A 26,138-nucleotide genomic window follows, 5' to 3' on the forward strand; every position below is an offset into this window, starting at 1 on the left:
ACTTAAATTCTCAGGGGAGGCTTGATGAGATCTTTTCACAATGAGGTTTGATTTTTTTTCTCTCCCGGAAACCTTTATAGCCTGAAACGATTTCATTTTTAATGTATGTTTTCCTTTTGTTTTTTTTGTACAATGCACAGCACCTTATTGTCGTATTCTGTTCTCCTTTGTTAAGCACCCTGGTAGCTGTTGATGAAAATAATGGATTCTCATATGTAATATTGTTCACTATATCCTATCCTTCTTTTGTTTTTTACTCTGCAGTTTCAAATTTTCACGCGGCTCCATTTAGTTTCTGATTAAGTAGTACATTGAAGCAGTACTTTAAAATCAATACATCAGTACTTGAAGTACATAGTGAAACAGTCCCCATCTTTCAACAGGATACAATTGGATGAGTTTATCTTTGTAAACATGTGCCATTCCAGACATTTGCCCTCTGTACACTGCCAGTTTTGCTCTCGTTGCTGCTGTGTGAATATTTCACAAGAAAATCAGCTTATGTCTCGCTATTATGTTCATCTTTTTCTCCTTGAAATAAATCTAAATTGAGGGATTAGCAGTGAAATTGGAATTCTTTGGAGTTCAGATGGAAAGGCCTTTTTAGGGCTGGACCATTCTGAGGCTTACCATGACTACTTCCTTTCCTGCACAGCAATAGACGGTAACTCCACATGAAACCACAGGGATTCAGACAGAAGCTACAAAACTACAAAGAGATGAACACACAAAAAGCCATCCTGCGTTTTCTCCAGCATGTCTTGTTTGATTTTTCTTTTGAGCGTTGCTCAGTTTGGTTCAGAAAGTGCAAAGGCAATAACTGTGTGACATTTTTAGCATTCTGCTGCTGATAGACTGCAGAGTAAAGGTCACAGAATCCTCGCTGGTTGAAACAGTAGACCATAGAATAAAATGAACCTGGCTAAATCCACACTGCAAATGTCTCAGGTCAAGTTAATAAACAGTGGTTTGCGGAAGCAACTACTGTTCATCATTCTGTAGTAAAATATAAGGGCAGTATTGCTGGAGCCTGTAAATAAACTCCAAAAATCTGCATAGTCCCAATGATGTGAGGAAAATAGGCTGCAGTTGGCAGTATATATATATATATATAAAAAAAAAGTGGTATTCAACTGCTATTCGTGGCTGATAAGGAGAGAGCTCGGCTGCAAATAGAAACTGTTCCCTGTTAGCAATTTAGCTGGATTATATTTGCTATATTAATAGTTAAAACTGCAAATAAACATGATCATCTGACACTCTTAAAATGTTCAATCTCTTAAAGATGATTAGATTTACCCCCCAAAAAGGCATTAAATATAAATCTCCACTATCATCATACACATTAAGCCATCAATTTTTATACTGAACGAATCCCAGCTGACTTTAGGCAAACGGCCAACAACAAATTGGCAACAGTGTAAAAACATGTATTGACTTGGCATACTAATAATAACCCCTGGTCAATTTTAAAAGTTCCAGTAACACAAATATGCTCTGGTTAAAACAAAAACAAAGTTTTGATGTTGGAGGGCAAGTGGTAAGAAATGCTGATGGCCAAATGACCCTTGGCTCAAGTCCTCTCTCCCACATAGGGCTTAACTCATGGCTAAATTTCTCGTGAGCAAAGCACCATAAATCCAAAAACTACTCTGTGTTCACTATGCCATGACTGTTTTCTGAACAGATTAAATACAGGAATAAGTCATTTCTTTGAATGCATGTTGCATGTATGCACCAAATCTTCCAAACACCCTCAATCCTGTCTGGAACTCATCTAAAGGGTGCAGCCATCGCTCCTTGCAATAGGGCTGTCACTATCAAATATTTTTTTAATTTATTATTCTATTGATTATTAAATTGATTAATCGAATAATCAGATTTTTTTTATATTTTGGATCAAATTGTATTACAAAACCATTCCCCACCACCACCGATTACTTTTTATTAACCTATGTGTTGTTTTTTGGTATCGTTACACAATTAAGTAAAATCACACTGGAGAGATTGATACTCACCAACCTTTTTGAAACGGATTCACAATCAGAATCAAAATCATCTTTATTTGCCAAGTATGTAAAAATAAAAACAAATGTGTCTCAGGTAGTATAAGATACACTAGTATTATCGGAACAAGCAACTACACTATGACAGAGACGTGACACGTAAGTACGGAGTTTTTACATAATGTAAGATAACCATAAAGGTACGCTTTTGAAAAACAGCTATTTTGACATTTCATTGTCTCTTTTGTCTAAAAGATACATTAAAACTTTTGTGCAACTGTTTGAATAAAACTCTAACATTTATTTTAAATACTGCCAACCACCTTCTTCTTGTCACAGTGAAATGTTTTATCATGTTAGACTGCCGCAATAGTATGTCACATACTAGAAATTTGGCTATAAGTATATTCTTATATGAGATAAGCAGGTAGAACAAAATGGATCAAGGGAGACAAAAATGGGATGCAGCTGTTTTTAAATCCAGCATCGGCTGTCATAAGTGGATATAATTTTTCCATCTTTTAGAATCAATTATGGCTTTTCAAGTTACTGCTGCTTAACTGAAGCTTTGGGCTGACTTTGCCGCAGCTTACACAGTCGCGAGTAAAATAAATAAATAAATAAAAATTAAAAAGTAGCCTACTGCTTTGCCTGTTCAGGTACAGTAATCTGAATCCTCTCCGAGCTGACCTGGACTTGTAGCCACATAATCACAGGCCACACCAACATCACACTTAGTGGGAATTGAACCCACGCTGCTTGCACGGAAGTCAAGCTGTTCACCACAAGACCTTTCCTCCTTCATTTTAGTCCATCCAGGAAAGGTGCTTATAAATAACTGGGTTTCTGGCATGCATGCCCACCCATTATGAAATTACACAATTACTGTAAATACTTTTTTGCGTAATTTTCAAAAATGTTTGTAAGCAAGCAGCAAGAGTTTGGTCAGATTGTGATGTCACAATTTAGGTGTAATAAAAAAAATAAAAAAATTGGGGGGGGGGGGGCAGATTATAATTCAGATTTAGTACTCAAAACAGCTCCACCCCTTGTTGTCATGGTAGCACGAAACCACACGTCTGGCACACCCCACAGTGGAGGGTTGAAGGATGAGCAGTGAGTCATTTGCATGAGACATGACAACCTCTTTAAGATAGGCTGCTCGGTAACTGCGTTAATTAATGGAGAAATCTGTATCCTTTATACATAATTATCCAGTATGGACATAAAAATAGGATATTACACTCAAAATTCCCACAAATTTGTGAGCATAGAATTGCCTTAAACATCCAAAATAACTCTACACAGCCCACGATTGATCTCTGCCTTACTGCTTACTACCTTTAGCCATGTAATGTATACGTGAATATATTAAGCACTTCATGTGAAAGAGAAATCACTTGAAAATTGTAATGTGCTGCATATATTTTCTGGCATTTTATATACAAATCATTATGTAATAGTGTCTCAGAAACACGGTGTTACTCTAAATACTTTGCCAGACAGAAAATATCTAGAATCAACAGAAATGTCATGTTTATTTGGGATACTTATCCCTCCGAAGCAGTAGTAGCCACTGAGCTCTGTGCATATTTCCACTTTGATTAAAAAGTGAAAGTTTATTTTTTGCCAGGGCACAGGCGAGTAACTGGCATCATTAGAAAGGTCAGGTCTTGTTTTTTCAATTGCTATGCGAACTAACGGGCTGTAATGAATACTTCATGAGCCAGAGGGATAGGAATTTGGACGCCATTTGCATCTGGAGGGCACTAAGAGCTAAGAAGTGAGAGTTTTTGGATTATTGAAAAAGAGGAATTGGAATGGAGATAATTTACTGGTATACTCATCACAGAGGTGGCATTTCCACAACATTCTTTTCAACTGAAAATCTATTTTAAACTGTTTTTTTTTTTTTTTAAAGCAACATTTATCGTTAACACTGAAAGGCTTTGACCGTAAGAGGATTACTTCTAATATTGGGGAAGCGAGGCACAGTTGCAGCATTTGTGCTACTCAAGATAACCACTTGAGTTTCTCCAGCAAAGTGTGCATCTGCTGCGAATGTGACCAGTGGACCATCGCTTAGATTTTGTAATGCTGTTATGTTTTATCAAGGTGAAAATCGACATCAAATTCTAAATCCATATCTGGGACAACAAAGGGTATACATGGGAAATGCGCTTTTGGATAATCAAGCATTATGTATATGTGCAGTGTTTCTTTCCCCATGTCTTTATTTATTTATTTTTTGCTTCACAGAACCTTCTTGGTTCAGCCCAGTATGAAGCGCCACTCAATGTCATTTCAAAAGCCGAAACCAAAAACTTGGTTGTTGTCGTGTGAATGTATCCTCAAGACTTGAGGTGTGTGAATAATGGACTCTCGAGTCAGAGGTGGAGGATGTCATCAAGATAAAGGGTAACCACTCTGTAGTCGTCCGTCCGATAACAGCAATGCATGCAAAAGGCAAGCTTTCACCTGTGCGGACCAGACTAAGTGAATTCCTGCATCCTCTAAAAGCCAAGTGTGCATCCTTCTTCGCCTAATCAGCGACACGTTCATTGATTACCATAGTGACTGCATTTCGATTAGTCTCTAGTGATGAATGAGTTGGACCTTGTTTCCTCTCAGGCGCTCACACCTAAGGATCAATACATTATTCTGATTTGTTGCTTTCTAATCTAGACAAGATGAAATACCTGGGAAGAGAAGCTGCTTTTTTTTTTTTTAAATGTATATACGCTGTGTGTGGATGTAATGCACTTCTGAGGTTGCCTCACCCCATTTTAGCACATTTCCTGCAGCTGAAATTGCCTAGTTTTCCACATGGATGCTCTGCTCCACAACACCGTGTGAGTTAGTGAAGGCGAGCGGCCACTCTGCAGTAGGCTGACAGAATTTGATTAATGAACTAAATCAAAATGGGAGGAAAAAGCACAGACTAATTTTGTGCACATCAAAATGGAAAAGTGAAAGCAAATTGAATTACCACCTAAAATCAAACAGTCTTGAAACGAATGCGCAAGCGATAATTGGCTAATTTTGCTATTATATGACATCATATGTTAGAGAAGTTTTCATGACGAGCTTGATTCCAGATGAAAAGGCGAATATTTTTAACAGTGGCGGCATAACTGCTTTACATAAGAATATACCAAGTAAAGCCAATGTTGCTCCTTTCATACGTTTAGAGACTGTCAAGAGTCATTTGGTTGTGGAGACTGGACAAACAAGCTAACTGCAGTCTGTTTTGGTCTCCTGTGAATTTGCCCGACTCTCCTTTGCGTGCCTCGCTCAGGACTACTACATAATGTCCTTATTTCAGCTGTGCTTGTTTATCCGCCGTTAACATTTTCTAACTTGTTCTGCAGTAGGCAACCTCTATCCTGCGCTGGATGACGTCCAAGCAGATGATTTTTGTTGTGTGATATCATCACTGATAAATACCTTTTTATGGACACACAAAAGCTTTATCCGAGGATGCACTGCTTTAGGCATAAGAGGAAGATGCTCAGGGAAGGAAAAGTTTCAAATCAAAGTCTTCCACATAGGGGGCCCCGCAGCATGACACTCTACTTCCAACTCCTTCTTAATCACTGTTGTTGTTGTGGTCCCATGATGATGTTTCTTCTCAAGAGGGTAGGTTGAAAATTGGGTGACTGGGCTTGGCTACAGCATATTAAATTTCTTGCGTGTACCCATGTGCCTCAAGTCAATAGAATGTCTTCTGTAGAATAGGGCATTCCAAAGCCCCTGGAACTCTCAACAGTGCAACTACTTGGAGATCATCCTAAAATCTCAGGGCTATGATAGATCTAAAGTCAAACAAAAATGAGACAAGATCAGCGGATTTCTCTCATCTTTCTGTAGCGTTGTTGTGTAAACCATTTTACAAGCACAGCAATAATGAGGGAAAAGGGTCAAAACTGCCATCGATCTAAAAAGGATTTAATCACACAGCGGTGTTCATCTGTTAACTACTGTAATTCTTAATTCTATTGCCTTAAGAAATCTCATCGTTAGGATACATTTGAAATCCAAACAAACTGATCATAAAACAGACTACGTGCTAAGAAAACGTTACGAGAAATTTGCAGAATTATGTTATAGACTGCACATATAATAAAATTTATTTTTTTCCTATACATTGCTAATTTGTCAACAAAAATCCAATTTTCACAAGCCATACAAATTTTTTGTGACAAGCTGTCGCTTGGTCAATTCATTGCTTTAACTTGAGAGCAAAGTGCGAGACTGTGGCAGTGGACTCAAAATCTATTCACAACAAATAGACCCATATTGAAAAAAATAAATAAATAGATGTCAAGCTGTTTATTGCCACTTCCAGTTGAAATTCATTGTAAGACGAATCAAAGAATTACATTAAAAAAAAAGCATCGCCAGGTGGTTTTTAGTTGCAAGTGTTGTCAGGGAAAGAGTTAATCTCATAAATCAAGGCAGTTGGCTTGAACCAATAACATAAAGCTCAATGACAGTTATGCATAGCACAGATGCATCTTTTTTTTATACGGCAATTTTTGTTCCGTTTTTTTAATCAAACATATCAAAACCATCCCAAGCTCCGACACATGATATCACCATTATTTTTCTCATGAGAAGACCTGCCCGCAGAGTTGATCTTCTTTGTCGGTCCGCTGCAGTTTCAAATGAGTGCTACAGATGTCTAAAGTGGCGAGAGCCATCTGTGACGGTGCACAAACCGCATTAGCCCTCTGATTGGTTTGGTGTCATTGATTAAACATTAACCTGCTGTCAATAAGAAATGTTAATTGATCACAAGGGTATCTATTTTATCAACTCTCACCTCCAGCTGCAGTGTAAATGACCCAAAATGAGTGCATTTAAATCTGCTGTTTAAACAAAGTCCATGCAAGACCACCTCACTCCATGTACACACACATAGATATTGTTTTATCTGACATTCCCCAAGTGATTAATCATTTAGTTTGTGCCATTGATGTTATTGTATTTAGTAAACCAAGCAGGATAAAAGAATTGCGTGGGTGGCCAAAAATCAAAATGAGTCTAAAGCGGTTCCATTCAGTGCACTTTGTGATGTAATTAATCATACAGTGGAAGTGATGAGCTAGTGTGAGGTAAGCAGAGCCATTGTTTATCATCTCAGTTTATCTCAGTTTTGTGTTTTTCTTCTGATCCGTTTCAGTGTCTGCAAATCTGTTTACGGGCCGTCCCAACGTTCCGCACATTTTCGGTTTCCGAGCTAGTTATTGGATAAGAGAGGATAAATTGCGGAGATTTTTAGATTAGAAGATCTACACTTGACTCGTGGTGACTCATGGTCCAGGCAGCTCCATTTGTTCTTGTGCACACTCTTACTATCATGGACCCGTTGGAGGTTTTAATTTACCAATATAACGTATTGATTTTTCAGTGGAATAGAGCTTCACAATGTTTCTAATAGTTTCTTCCTTTCATGTCGCTAAATAAATTATATATAGTGAAACCTTGATGAATAAAACAAATCTGTTCTTATTTTTGTTATAATTTTTAAATTGTCCTTGAACATTTGCATAGCTGTTAAGATAAAGTTTTGTGGAACTTTTGAGGCATATTTTTTATGTTATATAAATGTTATAGGTTGAATGTATTTAATTGCACAGCTTCTGGGACTTTCAACTGCTGATATTTTCACTCTGCCTAATGCGGCCTGTAATTATATACATATTGAATACTTAGAAACGGGAAGCTTTTTTTCAAATTCAAATTTGGTTCTCATTCATTCATATAGCATACAAAGAACCAAAATATTGGTAAGTCACTCGCCTCGTTGTAGTACACAATCTTAAGAAAATATACAAAAATGGCACAAGGTGGCGCTACTTTTCTGATACTACGTTGAAAGCCGACAATTTTGCGGTTCGAGATTGATACCTTACACACAGGACAATGAGCCAGAAAAAGCCAGGTAAAAATCAAGAAAAAGCCAAGAAAAAGAATGCTTAGTTGTTCAGTTTTTAGGGGCTATTATCTCCATGGTCAAGAAACAAGTGTGTCTATTTCAGTGACATTTACTCCTAACATATGCGCAATCTAGTTCTGCTCAGGCTTGCACGTACACACAAACGCCTTTGCATTTAAAGTAGTACATGCTTTCAGGCCTCCTACATTTGGAATTCAAACGGCAATCGCCAGTGTCTGCTGCACTCCGTCAAGAGACACACAAACACACACATTTATTAAGATCATCATTCAGGAGGCAGTTAGCCTGTCCGGAGTGGGAGTTAAAATGTTTCTCTTCTGTTTGGTGTTATCGGGAGTGTTGCAATAGTGTGCACACTCAGCCTCAGGTGTTAATACACGCTTTCTCCTTTGCCCTGTGGCACAATTAACATTCACGTTGTGCAACAATAATAGTCATAATGGTAGAATTTATAATTCTACTAAGACTAATACCGTTTTAAGTACGTAACATTGCTTCCCCTGTGTTCTAAGCCGATTTCGACTTCCACTGGCTGACTGTTAAGAGGAGGCAGTTTGCATACCCTCACATCCATATTGCCATTTTTTTTTCACCAGATCCAATCTGTCAACATGCGGCCAGGTAATAAAGATGTTAACACATCGTCTTCATCGTGGCAGCATCTGGTCCAATTTCCAATCATTCCTTTCTAGGAAATTTAAATGGTCCGATTCAACCTCATTTTTACATTGTCGGTGCATTCAAGAACTAGATGGCAGTATGGATCAGAGGGCAGAGTGGGCCCCTTAGGGACCACCTACATGTGACGTACTTAACCTCAGCACCAGTACATATTCATCATGGTAACAGACACCATTTTCTAGTTGTTTTTGATAGAATGGATTGACATTATTTGCCCAAAAGGCATCCTCAGGCTATGACAAAGCATGCCACCATGCCAAAGGACTTACTGATGTTTCTCTCATTCCAGAGAATGTCCTCTTTTTGTTTTGTTTTTTTGGAAAACCCTTCATCCTAAATCACATAGCGCTGTCATTTTAGAATTGTATTCCCCTCCACTTGGACTATATTAAATCTTTAACTTATTCTATGTCCAGGTTTCCTGATGTCATTAAAAGAAGGAAGGGAACGCAACACCAAATGCCTTTTCAATACTACAAAAAATCTTATTTTAGATGACAGAAACTAAACTCTATAACAAACCTGTATATCAACCTGTTGCCATCCCTAACAGAATAGCTCACGTATGTCAGATTTGTGTGATTTCACACAAAGTACATTTACGATTAAATTAGGTCAAGATCATTATTATTTCAGTATTCAGTATTCTTAAAGTTGAATTGTGTGTAATCTCATAAACCTGTTAAAGAAACGGGAAAGGCTAATGTTTCCAGCCATCAGGTCACACTCAGGTGCCTGAATGTGATTGTCTCACTGTTCAAATGGCTTCCAAACTATGTCGTCTAATTTAGTTTCTTGATCTCTCTCTGTTCATTTCCTTTTTGTATTCATAGTTTTCAATTTCTTCTTTCGCTTCCCTTTTCTCCCGTCATACTATTCCGCCCTCGCCCGGCTAACACCAATTATACTGTGTCAAATCCATGCATGTCAGCTTCCAGATCCCTAATCATCTCTTCTCTCTTTCATCTGCAAATCCTTTGTTCCCCTCCCACCTCCCCCTTTCCCTTCTCTATAACCCCGCGCCTCTGCTTTCCATCTATACCCCACCCGTCCGTCTGCTACATAAAGCTCATCCTCCTCATTCTCTTCTTATGTAGCTCCATTATATTTACTTCTCTAGTTTCCTTTTGATAGCTATACAGATGTATATTAATTCACTTTTTTCAGTTCTGAACTTTGTTCTGCAAATGTGCAAGAAAGTTTGGATTGTTTCCTCGAGGCAGTGTTTCGGAAATGTCAATAAAGTTGAGGTCCAGTCTAAAATGTTAGGAAGAGTATGTAGAGTGTGAAGTGAAATTTGGACATACGTGCCTATGACACTTGGAAATTAAAGTAGTCACACCTTGAAAGGAACCCCCGACTGTTATGACAAGTTTGCTCTATATCATTTATTTGATTGTACTAACATAACCATAAGATTCTTTTTCAAAAATCAATTCCAGTTTAATATATTTTGGAGAAACTTTATTTGGACGTACGGCGTACGCCGCCATTGTTATTTACGTTGCAACGCATTCAGTGCGTAGTGAACGTAGAATGGCGGCTGGCTCTCTACAGAGCGATGTTAAACGCCTATAAAGAAAGCAAGGTAAGTCTCCGTAGCGTTCCTAAAGGGACGATCAAAACTTTTGAATGCGTCTGATGAATGGCGAGAGCACAGCGTAAGGGAAGGTGATTCTCTCGCGATCCCCTGTTGTTTCTTTAGGAACGCTACGAGGCTTACCTTGCTTTCTTTATAAGCGTTTCACATTGCTCGGCAGAGAATCAGCTGCCATTCTACGTCAGTAGGCTCTGAATGCATTGTGACATAAATAATAATGGCGCCGTACGTCCAAATAAAGTTTCCACAAAATGTATTAAACTGGAAATGATTTAGGAAAAAATTATGTTAGTAACAACCAAATAAATAATGTAGAGCAAACTTATTACAGTCGGGGTTCCTTTTATGCAGTTTTTCTCTCAATTAGAAAATCAAGAGGTATTCCTTTGATTGAAACTTGTTGGTTTGTTAGCTAGATTAGTGTGACTATATTTTCGAGATACGTAAACTATAGGGCTGCTCCGATTTCCTTAATTTGGGGGGACTGGTGATCGACCGATCCCTGAAAATATTGCCCCCCCCACCCCCACCCCCTTTGGCTCCCGCCCCAGAGGTCTGAAAAACAGGCGCCACAACCATGTCGCCAGTTTGCAAGCGCAGCGCGCTACCAGTGAGCTAACATTCTGGGGCGCCAACATAACTTGGGACCTTATTTGGACGGCTAGGTTAGGAGGCACGTAAAAAGCTGTCTTACTTTTTTGTTTAACATAATAAAACACCCCCCCCCCCCCCCCACACACACACACACACCCAAAAGGGGGGACAGAGTATACAGTACACCTTTCATTATTCTTTCTGATTCAAGAAGTGGCCTCTTGAAATATGAATGGACAGGACACAAACAAATGCATTACTCCACGATTTGCTCTTCACCCTTTTTAACAGTTGGTGGATGTGGTCATTTTAGTGTACGCGTAGGTGGGGAAGAAAACCTTTTCTTGTTTCTTTTCTTCTTTTTTTTGCTGTGCCAACGTTATATTGAGCTGTGATATTCTATTTGAACCAACTCAATCCATATTTTCCATTTGTCCTCAATTTGCCATTTTTGGTATTGTGCCTTTCCATATTGTGTTTTTTTTTTTGGCTTCTCTTTGGCCCGATCTCCCAAGTATGCATTTTATGCTCAGGACAGACTGGCTCGTTTTAGGGAGTTGCACAATGCAATTTGGTGCTCTCCTCCATCCAAGACCAATTATCGGTACATTTCTAATTGCTGACAATGCATAATGTAATAGTCAACCTTAACGACACAGCCGTTTGGCTCACATAGAAGCAAGTGATGCTGCAGATTCTCATGCACAATATGGGATGTCGATTATGTTATGGCCATCAGAAGGGAGGAGGGTGGGAGGGGGTGCATGGCTACGACGGCGCGCAGGCGGTAGAGAGGGTAAGCGAGGTAGGGGGAGGGTTTGTTTATCTCTGTTGTGTTTCCTGACGGTAACAGCGCCTTCTGAGCTCACGGGGGGGCGATTTGAGACAAAAGCAGGGAGACGGCGCATGCGAGGGGGCTGTAGGGGCGCGATGGACGGTTAGCGATACCGACGACGAAGGAGGGGGGATGCCGGGGACGGACGGATAGCGGCAGAGCGTGTGTCAGTGGGCTGCTCCTCGCCTAAACAATGAACGCGCTGTGGTCGCTGCCGGCAACGCATCGTCACGGCAACCGGAGCCAGAGGGGTGCGCACTGAGCGGGAATGTGGAAGTCGCAGAGAGCGAGGGGGGGGGATTGAGAGAGAGTGCCTTCTCTCAAGAGATAGAGAGATCCTTCCTGTTTGTGTGTGTGTGTGTGTCTTTGTGTGCGTGTTCTTAGCATGTTCACACGTGTTTGTGTGTTAGCGACTATTTGACTGACACCATGATCTTCTGTAACCATCTAGGTGAATACAAGAAGGATGAGCTGCTGGAAGCAGCGAGGTGAGTACCAGATGCTCTTTTGTTTTCATTTCTGCTCCTCCTCTACCTTCTCTTCTTCCTCTCCGCCTCCTCCTGCTTCCCAAAAACTTTATGGCATCCATGCATGAGGTCTCCTCTACTCTCTTTTTGACGCCCACCCTCACATCCCTTCATTCTAGTCATACTTTCTTTCCTGCTATTCTGTTGTTTGTGTCCCCCATCTTGTATCCTCCCTTTTCTTCTTAGCCATCGTTAGCTTGTTTTATAGCTTCCTCTTTTCTCCTTACTATTGCCTTTCTCCACCTTTTCCCTGGTATTCCTCTTACTGCCACACTGTTCCATTCTCTTCATTTAATATATTACCCTTTGACTAATGTCAGTGCTTGTTGTTTTAACATTGTTGAAGCGGTGGATGTAATTAACGTCGCGTGTTTAGTTTTAAAGTTAACTCCAACTGCGGTGTCATTAAACAGCTTAAAGAACACTTAGAGACAACAGAATAACCAGAATAACATACACTACACACTTGCTAGTTGCCAAAGCTATGCAAGCAAAATGGTGCATTCAGGGTACTTTCACAGCGTCAGAAACGTCAGTTTCCTTCAACAAAGTTTTAAGGAGAAAATAATCGGCCGATTGTTTTGGCCGATATTTGAAGGCCAATAATCGGTTGAAGAAAGATTGACACTGAAAGACATAAAATTGACAAGACGCTTCTGAGAGAATGTCCGTTAGGCAGATGAGAAACAACTGAAGCTCTTCACATCAGGTCTATGTTTAATGATGAAAATACTGCACCTACTGTAAAACAGGGCGGAAGCTTGTTCATGTTCTGGGGCTGCTTTGCTACATCCACAATGAAATCAAGGACTATCAAGGCATTGTGGAATGAGTATCAGAAACCTTGGCCTCAGTGACAGGCCATTGGGCCTCAAAAGCGTTAACGACCTTAAATAGAAGACGAAAGCATTGCTGGGCCTTGACTGTCTTAAAGATTTTTTTTTAATGTACACATTTAGTCAATATATTTTAAAAAGTGTACCATACCATTTTACATGTTTAGTGAATGTGGTCTGTGTGTGTGCATGTGCATTCTTGTGTGTTTGCACGTGTGCTTGTTTCTCTTGTACATCTCTATCATAGTGTGGGTGGCTGAGCACTGTATTATGGGGTCAGCAGGCTGTTTCAGCGTGTCATTGGAACAGCTAACAGCTGAGCCACTAACCGACCTCACTAATACATTTCCAACAGTTTTTCCAGAGCAACTTTTTTTTCAATTACTTTTAATAGTTTGGGCAACAAAACTCCCACGCAGGGCTTATGGGATAACATTGTTTTCTCAGCTCCTTTTTTTTTTTTTTTTTTTAGCTCATCACTGCACAGTGGCTTGGAAGTATAAGTGGCAGCTTAAAATGGTTCAACTTAATTAACTGATACAGACAAGTCAGGCTGATTCGTCTCACTTCCTCTGAGCCATTATGCATTCGTTCATGCAAATAAATTACACACTTAAGACTGGATTTGAAATTATGCCGTTCATGTATTGATTTTACATGAACATTGATGAATGTAGTAACTTAACAATATTGTAGCAGTGCGATGAGATGTTAAATGTGTCAATGTTGTGCGATTATGTACACAAAGTATCTCTACAAGCGTTGTGCCGGACGACCTGATCAATTTAGAATGATGATGAATATCACAGCTCATGTTGTGGGGGCGATAGGATGTTGTGACTTAGCGAAAAAAAGGAAGAGGCCGGCTATAGCTTTGGTTTTTCGAGAGGATGAGAGGAGAGTGATTGGAAATTACGGCAGATGATGCTACCTAGAGATGTGGAGCTAAAACAGGAGGTGTGACACTTTGTTTTGACACGATTGATGCAAAAACAAGGCAGAAGGGTAAGGACATAAATGATGAGGTGAATAGTGAGGCAACCGTCCTTTTCTTTACATCCGACAGATTCTTCTTTTATAGTAGCCGTCGAAGGAATCCTACTTTGATTGGCCGCTGCCATGGCAACTCTTCCCTCTGGTTATCCAATGCCAGCGCAGTAAGCCACAAACCAGGAAAACCATCAGAATTATGAACATTATCTTCATTCTTCTTCGCTCGTCTTCTCTTTTTATGCTGTCAGTTTTGCTGGCACACACGCACACAAATCATGTCAGATTGCAAATAAAAAATTTGTCCCTTCAGTCCTTCATGCTTCTTATCTCATTGTCCCCCACCACACATCCATGCTCTCCCGCTGAGGTACAGCACTAATCCTCCATGGTGGCGGATGCTCTCTAATGTGTGCGCATGTACATTCACAGGAGTGGGAACGAGGAGAAGCTAATGGCGCTGCTTACACCGCTTAACGTCAACTGCCACGCGAGTGACGGCCGCAAGGTAAGAACAAATCTTTGCCACACGCCGAGCAAACTCAGTGATGCAGCAGCAGGAACGCGATTAGGGCGACAGGGCCATCCACCTGGTGTGTTCTCGTTATTGGCAGTTACTGCAAATGCTCACATTGGCAGATGCAGGCCTTGATAGTTTCAAATGATCCAATCACCAGTTAAGTTGAGAAGGCTTTTTTTTTTTTTTTTGCTGCCAGGCCCCATCATAAGCATTTAAGGCACTCCTTGAGGAGAAAAACAACACAAATTGTGTACATTCCTTGAAAATTAGTTTTACTGCCACATTTTTGGAATGGTATTTTTCCTCTGGATAGCTGCGTTATGCATTATCAGTTTTCGGTACTCATACTCAGTGCAAAAAAAAGTTGTATCTGTCCCTAGTTGTTAGGCGCTCAGTTTCTATTAAATAATGGAAACAAACCAAGATTAATTTGCAGGTCCGAACCCCAAATCCAAATCCTTTAATCCACTCCAAAAATCACATGTACAGGATGTCAATTCATCCATGGAGCAGAACAGAAAGGAATAGTTGTCCAAAATTGAAGTTTTGATTCATACAAAATGTCTTACAGGTTTAAATGAACTGGCATAGGCATAAGGGAGCACACAGACTAGGGCCCCGTCCAGACAGAAACAAAGCCAGCTTCGTTCCTCTAACAAAAGCATTTCAAGACTCGGGTGTGTCCAAAAGAAGAAGACTAGCTTTATTGCGTCTCAGGCTATCATCCATCAGGAAGTTGGGGTTATTAGCTACTTCAAAATCCACAACACAAACAAAAGGGATCAGACTGAAGCTCAATGACGCTGAAATAGACTACTGGAAGGATTCAGTCCAATTTGTTCTAAAATGACCTCGTGCGGCATTTCCATTGCTCTTTAAATTGCTCTGACTAAAGGCAGCCATGCACAGTAGATAGAATATATTTTCTCGCCAGTGCAATTTTATCCTTGTTATAAGTCTTAGGGGGAAAATTGATGGCTTGATGGGGATTACTTTGCAGTGCTAACATGAATTATGGAGAAAATCCTCCTTAGTGTGTGTAATAGATACATTGTGAAATAAAGTTGACACTTGTCATTCTCAGGCTCTCGCTATATTTTATTTGCAGCTAGTACAGTACTGTAGATATACACACAGGCTCATATTCTATTACACAAATGCCATTTGCGACAATTAATAAGTCTGACTTAAAATTGGGCAATGTGTTGTTTACATGTATTTTATGTGCGAGTGTGTGGACTCGTGATTGTGGGCCTACAAGTGAGGATGTTATTAACCGAGCTGAGTAGAGAGCATTATGAAGTTGCCTCTCTTGAATTCACACACATGCACTCAATGCTTCTTTGCTTTCTGACAGTTTGCAGATAGTGTTTATTTTTCAGCAAACACGTCCCATATTTGAAATTAAATATCTTTTGGGAATTAGCATTCTCTTGTTTTAGGAGAAATTCTCTTGGTGCCAGATGGATTGACAGCCAGGTAGACAAAGACAGAGAAAAACATGGTGCTTGAAGACATGTTTAAATACTTATTATGAGCGCTTATTTTCCAAAAAGCACCCTGACAACTGACAGTCTTCTTTGTTTGCAATGAAAAAAAGCTCTTTGCATATCAATCATGCTGTGATAAAAGGTTTGAAAAATGGGTGTTGTGCAAGCCAGAAGGCTGGAAATAAGAAAAAAGGAACGTCACAGCAACCCGTATGATTAATTCTTGACATTTTGGTTCAATAGAACCTCTAATTGGCCTGAACTATTGTTGTCACAATACCAACATTCAGACTTTAATACTATACTTGCAGAAATACCTCGTACAGGTTTGGTTTTCGATACCATCAAGAAGGTCATAAAAAGGGTTAAGCTATCCTGTTCCAACCAGTGTTGTAGTTCTCAGTTTCTGTTAAGGAATATCAAAGATTAAACCGCATTAAGTAACACGTTGAGGGGTAGTTATGTGTGAAAATATCCAAGTTAGGGCTGCCCGATTATGAAGAAAATATTAATCATGTTTAGTTTGTTAATAATTGAAATCACGATTAGGACAATCATTAGTTTTTTGGGTACAAAACAAGATCACACTTTTTGTAATAACTACCATTGCTTCAAACATTTTCCTCAGTTCTGAGGGTTCATCAAAGCCTTTTGTATGCTCTAGCAAAAAAAAACAACAACATATAAATAAGTTTTTGGGAGCATGGTAATATTTAAAATAGAACGTATTTATATGTTTTTGGGAGCAAATGTGTTAAACATGTAAACAATATTAAGACAAATACATTTTTTTGAAACACTATAATTATACAAGTTCCTTTTGGACCATTTTTTTAATTAGTCATTTTAATAAATATATACATTTAAACAACTCAAAATTAGCATTAATAATCTTTTTTTACGATTATGCCGATTTTGTAATTATGGAGTGTAATAATTGAAATTGTAATTAAATTTCGATTAATTCGTTTATTTACACACAAAGTATAAACAGAAGAGCACGTAACATGCAAGAATAGATGCAAACAAAAATAACCCCAAAAAACTAAGCCTCCAACTGAGGGGCGACGTAAGATCTCATGTAACCAAAACCAGAACGGCAAAAAGGTAAACGAGAGTAACAATGACTGAAGGTACTTTACTTATGCAATAGAAAAGACTCGAAAAAGTACCTAGTGTACTGATGACGCGAGGAAACGGAGTCTGGCTATGGCAGTGAGCAATTGTGCTTCAATATCCTGCTGATCACAATGACCAACAGGTGTGGGCCAGAAAGCTCCACCCAGCCAGCCCCCGATAACCGAAAAGAGAAAACAACAAGCAGGGCAAGTAACATGACAGTTTTGTTTCTTGACAGGTGCATTTAACGTAGCGACTGGCAAAGGAAGAGGAAGAACAATGCAGTGGCACAACAAAGCATGAAGCGACACTGTAATAGTTATTATATTTTCAGTAACTGGCATTTTCAGTCGCTCTCTTGGATAGTTTCACACAGGGAAGCAAATAAAGAAATTAATATTTTGCCTTTCACATCGATTTCCCTGTCGCCATTATTTCCCTCACTGTATGTGCTTGCCTTCCTCCACCACGGACTGCTTGCACAAAAGCTTTTAGTTGATTAAAAACAACAAAGTTGAGGGGTCCTTTATATTGCCTTTGTTCACTGGCAGTCCCACGATGGATGTATTTGGAATGAATCCACCAGGTCTATACCATTGTACGTGATGCAGTGTGCCATTTAGTGTAGTTGAATCTTGGCATTATACCGTACCACACTCATTTCATTTCTCACACACATCGTGCACATAACGCAAGCGGCAGCAGAAAATGACATCTCTTGCTATTCAAATATCCGTTCGGAAGTCATTTACTTTCAGACTTGTTCTCTCATATCATCTCTTATCCAGATTTTCCCAGCATGTTTTATGTTCTGTCCACGTGTTTCTTAAATCCCTCTCTGGTTGTTACATGTGTTATTGCAAGAGGAGAGCGCACAATGTGGTCTGATCATGCAAAGGAGTTGCGTTAACAGCTTGAGCTGACCTTAACCTTGCCAGCTGTATTGTTGTGGTGGCATGTTATGCTTATATAAACGAAACACACACATAGACTGTCACAATCCTGCCCTGCAATTTGTCTTTTTCCTTTTTTAAATAACCACTGCAAGCACAAGTCCTAATGGGCTGTAACTTGCTACAAAGAAAATACAAATGTATAATAAATAGAGGTTTTTAATCTCAATTAATCGCATGACTTCAATAGTTAACTCACGATTAATCGCAAATTGTATATATGTTCTATATGTACAATAAAATGTACAATAAAATATTAAGTTTTCATACTCTTGTGAACATAAAAGTAAAAAAAAAAAAAGTTAAACTAATAGAAATATGGCTGCATCTTTTAGTCATTGATAGTCATTTCATAATAATTAATAAAATTGAGTTAACATTAAAAAGATGTACTTTACTGTAAAAAGTGAGTGTGATATTGATTTGTGTTGAAGTCTTTTTTTCTGCCACTAGATGGCATAATTGCATTTATAAGACACATTTTTCTTTTCATATTAAGAGCTATGTAATCTTTAACATGAAGTAACTTTTTAAAATTGTAAAAAACAACTTGACCCCAGTCTCCATTACATTTATTACTGCTAAATTTTGACGTGGACGTGTCTGCTGCGTTGCGATGAATTCCTCCAGTACAGGCTTTCCAACTACGGGGTGGTCATTAATCGTGAGCTAAAAATAATAAAAGTGGCGTTAAAGGAACTTTAAATTAACTCAAAATGAACGCACTCATTTGACACCCCTAATAATAAAGCATGGTACAAGGTGGTTCCTCTACGTTTTAACACACACACACATGCATATGCACATCTCAACGCAAGATTGACATGATGCAACAGTACATGCGTGTTGCTGGTAGCTAGCGTGGAACGATGTACTCATTCAGAATCTGGTTCAATCGTTACACACGCTTTGTGTACATGCTTAGTGTACCAACAAGAACGTCGGCAGTAAAGCACGCACGCCCGCACGCCCGCACGCAATGACGCTGCATTCACAATGAGGATGATGACTAACATGTTCTGCTCCTTACAAATGCTTCTGTCACATCTCGTACCTAAAGGGCCGTGGCCCAGCTCAGCCTCACACCTTGAAATTACTAAACATGAATAAAGTTTAAAGATGTCATTTAAATATGGCTAAGCACCAAGTCAACAAAATGCAAATGCCTACCTGGATCATGTTTCATCAGAAAATGACCACGTTCCCATCCAATGTTGGTAGAGAATCCCCATCTAGTCATTTCTCACACTGATATATTTTGATTTTATCCAGACTAGGGGTTGAGCGCATTTATTTTAATTATGTGGTTTGAGATATGAGTAGTTCATTTATTGACCGTGCTTGTAACTCAAAACACGTATATCTGAAATCATCTTTCCCCATTAAATGGAATTTTTTTTTTTTTTGGTAATGTTAACAGTAAGAAATATTTATACCTAATTACATAATTAACAATAAAACATAACATAACAGGTTCAAATTAGACTTAGTATTAAGATAGAGGGGCCTTTCTTCATTATGGTTGTTTTAAATACACAAAGTGTAATTCTGTTTTTTGTTAAAAACCTTGTAAATCAAATCACACATATCTCAAGGTACTACTATACTCTTACAGTCTTACTTGCCATTTGTTTTTAATTATTTAGTTAGTAATGCCCATAGATACTGTTCACCCGATAAATGGCAATAGACATTTAAGGTTGCATCTGATTGGTCAAGTCAATTAAAAGCATACAATTGTATTTGAAACTTATTACACGTCCATGCACTAAGCATATTAACACTCGACATTATCGCGATGACAATATTTTTTGATTGCTCAGCCTTACCGGAGAACAATAATGTTGGCAATCTGGAACAGTGTGTGTGCAATTTGACATCAATAAGGTTCTCATTTTCATAATAAAAGCAAAATATAATGAATAATGTGTTCTTTTATGTTATATGTTTTGTATGATCTTTGTTTTAGAGCAGCTGTAAAATTTATTTTATGTGATGATTTTCATCACTTTTTACTCCTGAGATTTTTTTTTTTCTCCCCCAATATTTCCGGTAGTAGTGCAACTTTTGGGGAAGAATGACTTTTACTGAGACAACGCACTGCCAGCTGAAGCGTCTCATCTGTGTGTCCTCTTAAAGCATTTATTACTGCAGCTTTGAATCACTTTTATGGCGGAAGTCTCTTCTTTATCACTGCAGTCTGGTTCAGGCATGGAACAATAACTTCCTGACTGCAGAGTTTTGACGTGACAAAACACCCAGGCTGAGTGATGCTCCCCAAGTCGGGATTGTTGTGCGCCAATGCACAGATGCCAGTGAACATTTGCCTCTTATTTATGCCCCTGCAAGTCTTTAACACCCACCTCCCGCTCACCTGCCCTCTTTGTGTCTCCCCAGTCCACTCCGCTCCACCTGGCGGCGGGTTACAACCGAGTGAGGATAGTTCAACTGTTACTACAGCACGGAGCAGACGTTCACGCCAAGGACAAGGGGTACGTGCAAGTGTATACAAGTCCAACTTACTACATTAAAATTCAAGACATTCTAACAAAAAGAAAATAAATCTCAATTATATTTCACTGTGTAATTGGCAATTTGTATAGTGACACATTTTATGTGGCGTTAGCACTAGCATCAGCGGTAGGATGACTTCAGAGCTTGCACAAACTTTGCAGCTCTTTAATGATAATGGTCAGACAACGTTAATTTTAAGACCTGATGTTATTACGCAGACACATTTGGTGTTAACTATGCTAAAAGTCATGGAACCTGAAAGCCCATAATCTTTTCCTGTTACTTTGATTATTCAGCTCGTTTTCTCAAAATGTGTTTTGCCCATTGCTATATTTACTTTCCTGGGTGATTTCTCGCAAATATTTTGAAAGGACATGCATCATTTACACATTCTGCCCTCATGGTGGTTTTCATTTCATGTTTATCTCTCATAGATACTGTGAATTAGAATACATTTTATGGCAGAATTGAATAGGATATAGAACATGATATTGTCAAGGTTCTCCAATCTTATCTGGTTAGTGATTACACATCCATATAGGTACAGTATTTTCCTTCTGTGTGTTTCAGTGGTCTGGTGCCGCTACATAATGCCTGCTCCTATGGACACTATGAAGTTACTGAGCTGCTGCTAAAGGTGACATGAAACCCACATTCGAGTAGCTATTGTGAAGATGGACACCAACGTCCCCTGATCTATATTTACAAAAAGTCACATGTTGACAAGATGTCACATTCTTCAACCTGCCTCATTCCCCTGCAGCACGGCGCCTGCGTAAATGCCATGGACTTATGGCAGTTCACTCCGCTGCACGAGGCGGCGTCCAAAAACCGTATTGAGGTTTGCTCCCTGTTGCTGAGCCACGGTGCCGACCCCACCTTGCTCAACTGCCATAGCAAGAGCTCGGTGGACATGGCGCCCACCCCTGAGCTCAAGGAAAGACTCTCATGTGAGTCTACGGTTTGCATTTTCTACAATGTGGAGTAAATATTTTTGACTAGAAAACTCATTCAAATGTTTTTGCATACTTATGTTGTGAATGTACTTGCAAATACTTTTAAATATACTTGTTGGCTAAATGCTAAATACGTAGCATTTTTTCCTTTTTTTTTTAAGCATTTGGGCTACACTATACCAATATGTTTGAAAATTGAGTAAGGCAACATTGTTTATTAGTAATTTTTAGCAGGTCAAATGCTAATAAAATAGCATTTTTTACTTGCACATGTGCAGGTCAATACCCTCTGGCAATATGGTAAATGCTATGTTTTTATAATTTAGCCTACAAAATTCTTACTCTTAAAACGTATTTACAGGTATGTTCAAATGTATTTTCAAATACGTTCGAACGAGTAGTAGGAAGGATTTATATTAGGTCAACGCACATGAGCAGAGACACCTCGAAATGCAGTGTTTTAATGAATATTTTTTTCAAGGTACTAGTTTCCCTGGCAACATGCATCCGTAGGTAATGACAACTATGATGCAATACTCCATTAATTATTTTCTTGATTTATGGATTGGTTCTGTGTTAACCTAATCTTAGCTCTATTTTATGTCTATTGAAATACTTATGCTCAATGGTCAAGTGTAATGTTTTAGGCCCACGGGGGTGACTACTTGTTTCCACTCTTGTTGTTGGCAAACAAAACTTTGAAGTCATGTTTGTGAAATATTGGTACCCTGCAGGATCATTGCAATCCGAAAATACGTTGTTGTGGTTTTGTTAGAACTCCATTTTCCCTGCAGATGTTATGTTATGTAGTGTTAGACTATTTTCCAGCCCGCTGCAATCTGCATTGCAAGAAACCCGTCAGATGAACTCAAAAGTTGCTCGTAGTTACAAGAAAACCTTCACAGTTTTTTTGTTTTAATTCTCATGACATGTTGACATTTTCTGTGCATGTGTGTAGATGAGTTTAAGGGCCATTCACTGCTTCAAGCCGCTCGGGAAGCTGACATGGCCAAGGCAAAGAGGAGCCTGGCGCTGGAGATCATCAACTTCAAACACCCTCACACACACGAGACGGCGCTGGTAAGACACGCAACCATTGCACTGCACGCGCTGATCTTTATACCACTGCAGGGTTGTTGATGTGTGTGTGTGTGTGTGTGTGTGTGTGTGTGTGTGTGCGTGCATGTTTTCAGCATTGTGCTGTAGCATCACCACACCCCAAGAGGAAACAGGTTACAGAGTTGTTACTGAGAAAGGGAGCCAATGTTAATGAGAAGAATAAAGAGTAAGTGCAGCACAATTGGAACAATTCTGTGATTTGAAGGTGTTGCTGAGAAGTAAGGAAGAGGATTAGGGCCAATGAAGAGGGGAAAAAAAAGGTTGGCAGGATTCTGACTTTATTCTCAGCATTCTGACTTTAAAGTTAGAATTTTGACTTTAACGTGAGAATTCTCACTTTATTCTCAGAATTCAGATTTTGTACCCCCCACAATTCATAGCTCTACGTCACAAAGTCAGAATTCACACTTTAAAGTCAGAATTTTGAGATTAAAGTGATAAAGTGAGAATTCCGAGAATAAAGTCAGAATTCTGAGATTAAAGTCAGAATTCTCACTTTAAAGTCAGAATTCTGTGATTAAAGTCAGAGTTCTGAGAATAAAGTGAGAATCCTGCCAACCCTTTTTTTTCCTTCTCATCACTGGCCCTAATCCTCTTCCGTAGAGAAGAAAACACACTACACCTTCTTACTTTTCCCTTCTCGTAGTTTCATGACACCTCTCCATGTGGCTGCAGAGCGCGCTCATAATGACATTATGGAAGTCCTGCAGAAACATGGCGCCAAGGTACGTTTTCATTCATAGATCATTTCATTTTATTACACTTTCATTCTCTTTACTTTAGAATCGATGTGCCTCTGATTTGTGCTAATCTGAACACATTTAAAAGTTGATTTTATTTTGTTGTTTAGTTGCATGCCTGCAGTGTGAGCTTTGTTCAGCGCCCATTAGAAAGCATTGGCAGTGTGTTTGGATTTGTAATTAAATGAAGTCTAATCCTGGTAACTGGTGTACAAAATATTCAACACGTTTATTTCTTTTGATTAGTGCTGACTTTTTTAAATTTATTTTATTTTATTTTATTTTATTTTAAAAGATCAATCACAAATCATGTTCATAAAAATTTCCCAAGGATGATAAGCTAAAGGTTTTTGCAGGTGAACGCTCTGGACACATTGGGCCAGACAGCATTGCATCGTGCGGCGCTGGCGGGCCATCTGCAGACCTGCCGGCTGTTGCTAGGATACGGGGCAGACGCCTCGCTGGTGTCGCTGCAGGGCTTCACCGCTGCTCAGATGGGAAATGAGGCTGTTCAGCAGATACTCAATGGTATGCTGGTGGTGGTGTGCTTTTGTTGACATGCCATGCCCAATTCCAATAAGAGTCAAGCCAGAAGGGTCACTATTGTTATTGTTTTGCTACCAGAACACACGCGGGATACAAAGTTGTATCTACTGAGGAGATTATTTATTTGGAACAACTTCAGATTTTTTTAAATTTTCGTACAAAAAAAATAAAAATACAATTAAACCTGAAGTGGTGAACTTAATTAGTTTTAGGAGCCAATTTGTAACCTGGAACGTTCTTAAATCGAGGTAATGTCTGCCATTGAAATGCAATTAATACGTTCCAGCCCCAAAATTAAGTTGTTGTTTTTTTTAATGCAAATATCTGTCTTCTGTTCACCTTTGTAGAAAATGTCCCTGTCAGGAACTCCGATGTGGACTACAGACTTCTAGAAGCTGCTAAAGCTGGAGACCTGGACACAGTCAAGGTAATCTGGTTATCTATAGTAGCAGATAATGTTATTTGCAAATTTGATTTAATTTCTTATCATACATTTTTGTCTGTAAAAGCCAGATTTTGGCAGACATCCTGATTTTTCTCAAAGATAGAACACCTTTTTCATTTCTAACATAAAATATCATTACCATCTCACTATCATAACTTTATTTTCAATTTGGGTTTTTCTACTTTACTTTCTTATCAGCTGTAAAAGCGCCACCAGCGCGGGTTAGTGTTCCCTGATTGATGACTACGATTTCCAGCAAGAGGTTTTCTTTTCAGATAGAATCAGTTGCGATGGGTACAAGAAGGGAATTGTTGCAAACTCCTGCCAAATGTATTTGTAAAATGGATCAGAAATAACCGAAAAGAAGAAAAAGTCATTTTCCATAAATAGCTTTCTGATGCAGTCCATTTTTTGGGGAGCAACTTTCTGCCCGGTCACAATATTTAATTTAATGGACATTATTTTCCATCTTGATGATTTCATTGTGGAACAAAGTTATTATTTTCGTTTTTGTGTTTGAGTTCATTTGTTCCATTTGTAGTCTTTGTTTACTTTGATGTTAAATTAGTCCTTCTATTCTGCGGGAATGAAACAAAAAGGTCTAATTTGCTATTGTCCAGCTGGTTAGGGTGATTATACCATCAACATTCCTTGTGTTACAGACAAGAATTAATTATTCTGGGCAGGAAATAATGAATTGATGTAGCTTTTTTGCCCCTCTTTTTCTATCACATACATTTAAGCTTACCGTTTTTAACAGATAAACCTCGTAACACATGTCGCACTTCCTTGTCTCCCTGCAGTCACTGTGCACGGCCCAGAATGTGAACTGCAGAGATCTGGAGGGACGTCACTCCACCCCTCTTCACTTTGCTGCCGGCTACAACAGAGTGCAGGTGGTGGAGTACCTGCTGCACCACGGGGCCGACGTACACGCCAAGGACAAAGGGTCCGACGCTAAGTCATAAAAATCGTCATTACTGTAACAATTGCAGACCTTGCCACGGATGAGATCATTGTTGTAAATTAACAGGAGCTCAATCATGTCCCTCCTTTTGGCAGCGGTCTAGTCCCCCTCCATAACGCCTGCTCGTACGGTCACTACGAGGTAGCCGAGCTGCTGGTCAGACACGGCGCTTCGGTCAATGTGGCCGACCTGTGGAAGTTCTCACCGCTGCACGAAGCTGCTGCCAAGGGCAAATATGAGATCTGCAAACTGCTGCTCAAGGTAGATTAAAACCTAGCACATACACACGGATATGCGTTATGGCCGTGTTGGCAGAAAAACACACATTATCGAAAAAGACCATTTTGAGCAGTTTCTCTCAAACCTTTTACACCGGATATAGATCGTGAAACAAAACTATAATAAGCAATGTAACCTGTCATCAGTTTGACCATTTCTTTTGTGGGGATGAATTGTGCGACTTCTGACATTTAATCCAAGGAATTCTTAGAATGTTATCTCAAATGGCACATTTTGGCTTCTGATCTCTGATCCAAGTCAGGGCAAACAGTTGTATAATACCTGGCAGTCACATCACTCTAAATGAGTAACGCAAACAAGTGTTGCAGTTTTGCATTCAAATGTGTTTTGTTGTTGTTGCTGCTTTCATAATCACCTCCAGACAAGCTTACATCACCACTGCAATGTTGCCATATGGAGCTGCATAAATTATTAGAGCAAGAGATTTCAAGCAGGTCG

The 26,138-nt window shown here is 39.2% G+C and overlaps 1 protein-coding gene across 2 annotated transcripts in view; it reads left to right on the plus strand.

The window, feature by feature from the left end:
• Nucleotides 1-26,138, plus strand: part of LOC147161808 (poly [ADP-ribose] polymerase tankyrase-1) — a 59,957-nt gene that overhangs the window by 17,974 nt on the left and 15,845 nt on the right. The window contains exons 1-13 of one of the 2 annotated variants that reach the window (XM_086095968.1): nucleotides 11,805-11,929; nucleotides 12,130-12,166; nucleotides 14,464-14,539; nucleotides 20,511-20,605; nucleotides 21,198-21,264; nucleotides 21,391-21,577; nucleotides 22,542-22,663; nucleotides 22,777-22,868; nucleotides 23,349-23,427; nucleotides 23,799-23,970; nucleotides 24,336-24,415; nucleotides 25,237-25,382; nucleotides 25,496-25,661. In XM_086095968.1, the coding sequence (XP_085952094.1) occupies nucleotides 11,872-11,929; nucleotides 12,130-12,166; nucleotides 14,464-14,539; nucleotides 20,511-20,605; nucleotides 21,198-21,264; nucleotides 21,391-21,577; nucleotides 22,542-22,663; nucleotides 22,777-22,868; nucleotides 23,349-23,427; nucleotides 23,799-23,970; nucleotides 24,336-24,415; nucleotides 25,237-25,382; nucleotides 25,496-25,661 (1,377 nt within the window). In that variant the 5' untranslated portion in view covers nucleotides 11,805-11,871. Of the gene's footprint in view, nucleotides 1-11,804; nucleotides 11,930-12,129; nucleotides 12,167-14,463; nucleotides 14,540-20,510; nucleotides 20,606-21,197; nucleotides 21,265-21,390; nucleotides 21,578-22,541; nucleotides 22,664-22,776; nucleotides 22,869-23,348; nucleotides 23,428-23,798; nucleotides 23,971-24,335; nucleotides 24,416-25,236; nucleotides 25,383-25,495; nucleotides 25,662-26,138 lie in introns of those variants that run through there. The other variant, XM_086095967.1, reaches the window with a different exon arrangement.

Source organism: Leptonotus elevatus, chromosome 15 (assembly GCF_054856555.1).
Source record: "Leptonotus elevatus isolate MCC_2025b chromosome 15, RoL_Lele_1.0, whole genome shotgun sequence".
NCBI lineage: Eukaryota > Metazoa > Chordata > Actinopteri > Syngnathiformes > Syngnathidae > Leptonotus > Leptonotus elevatus.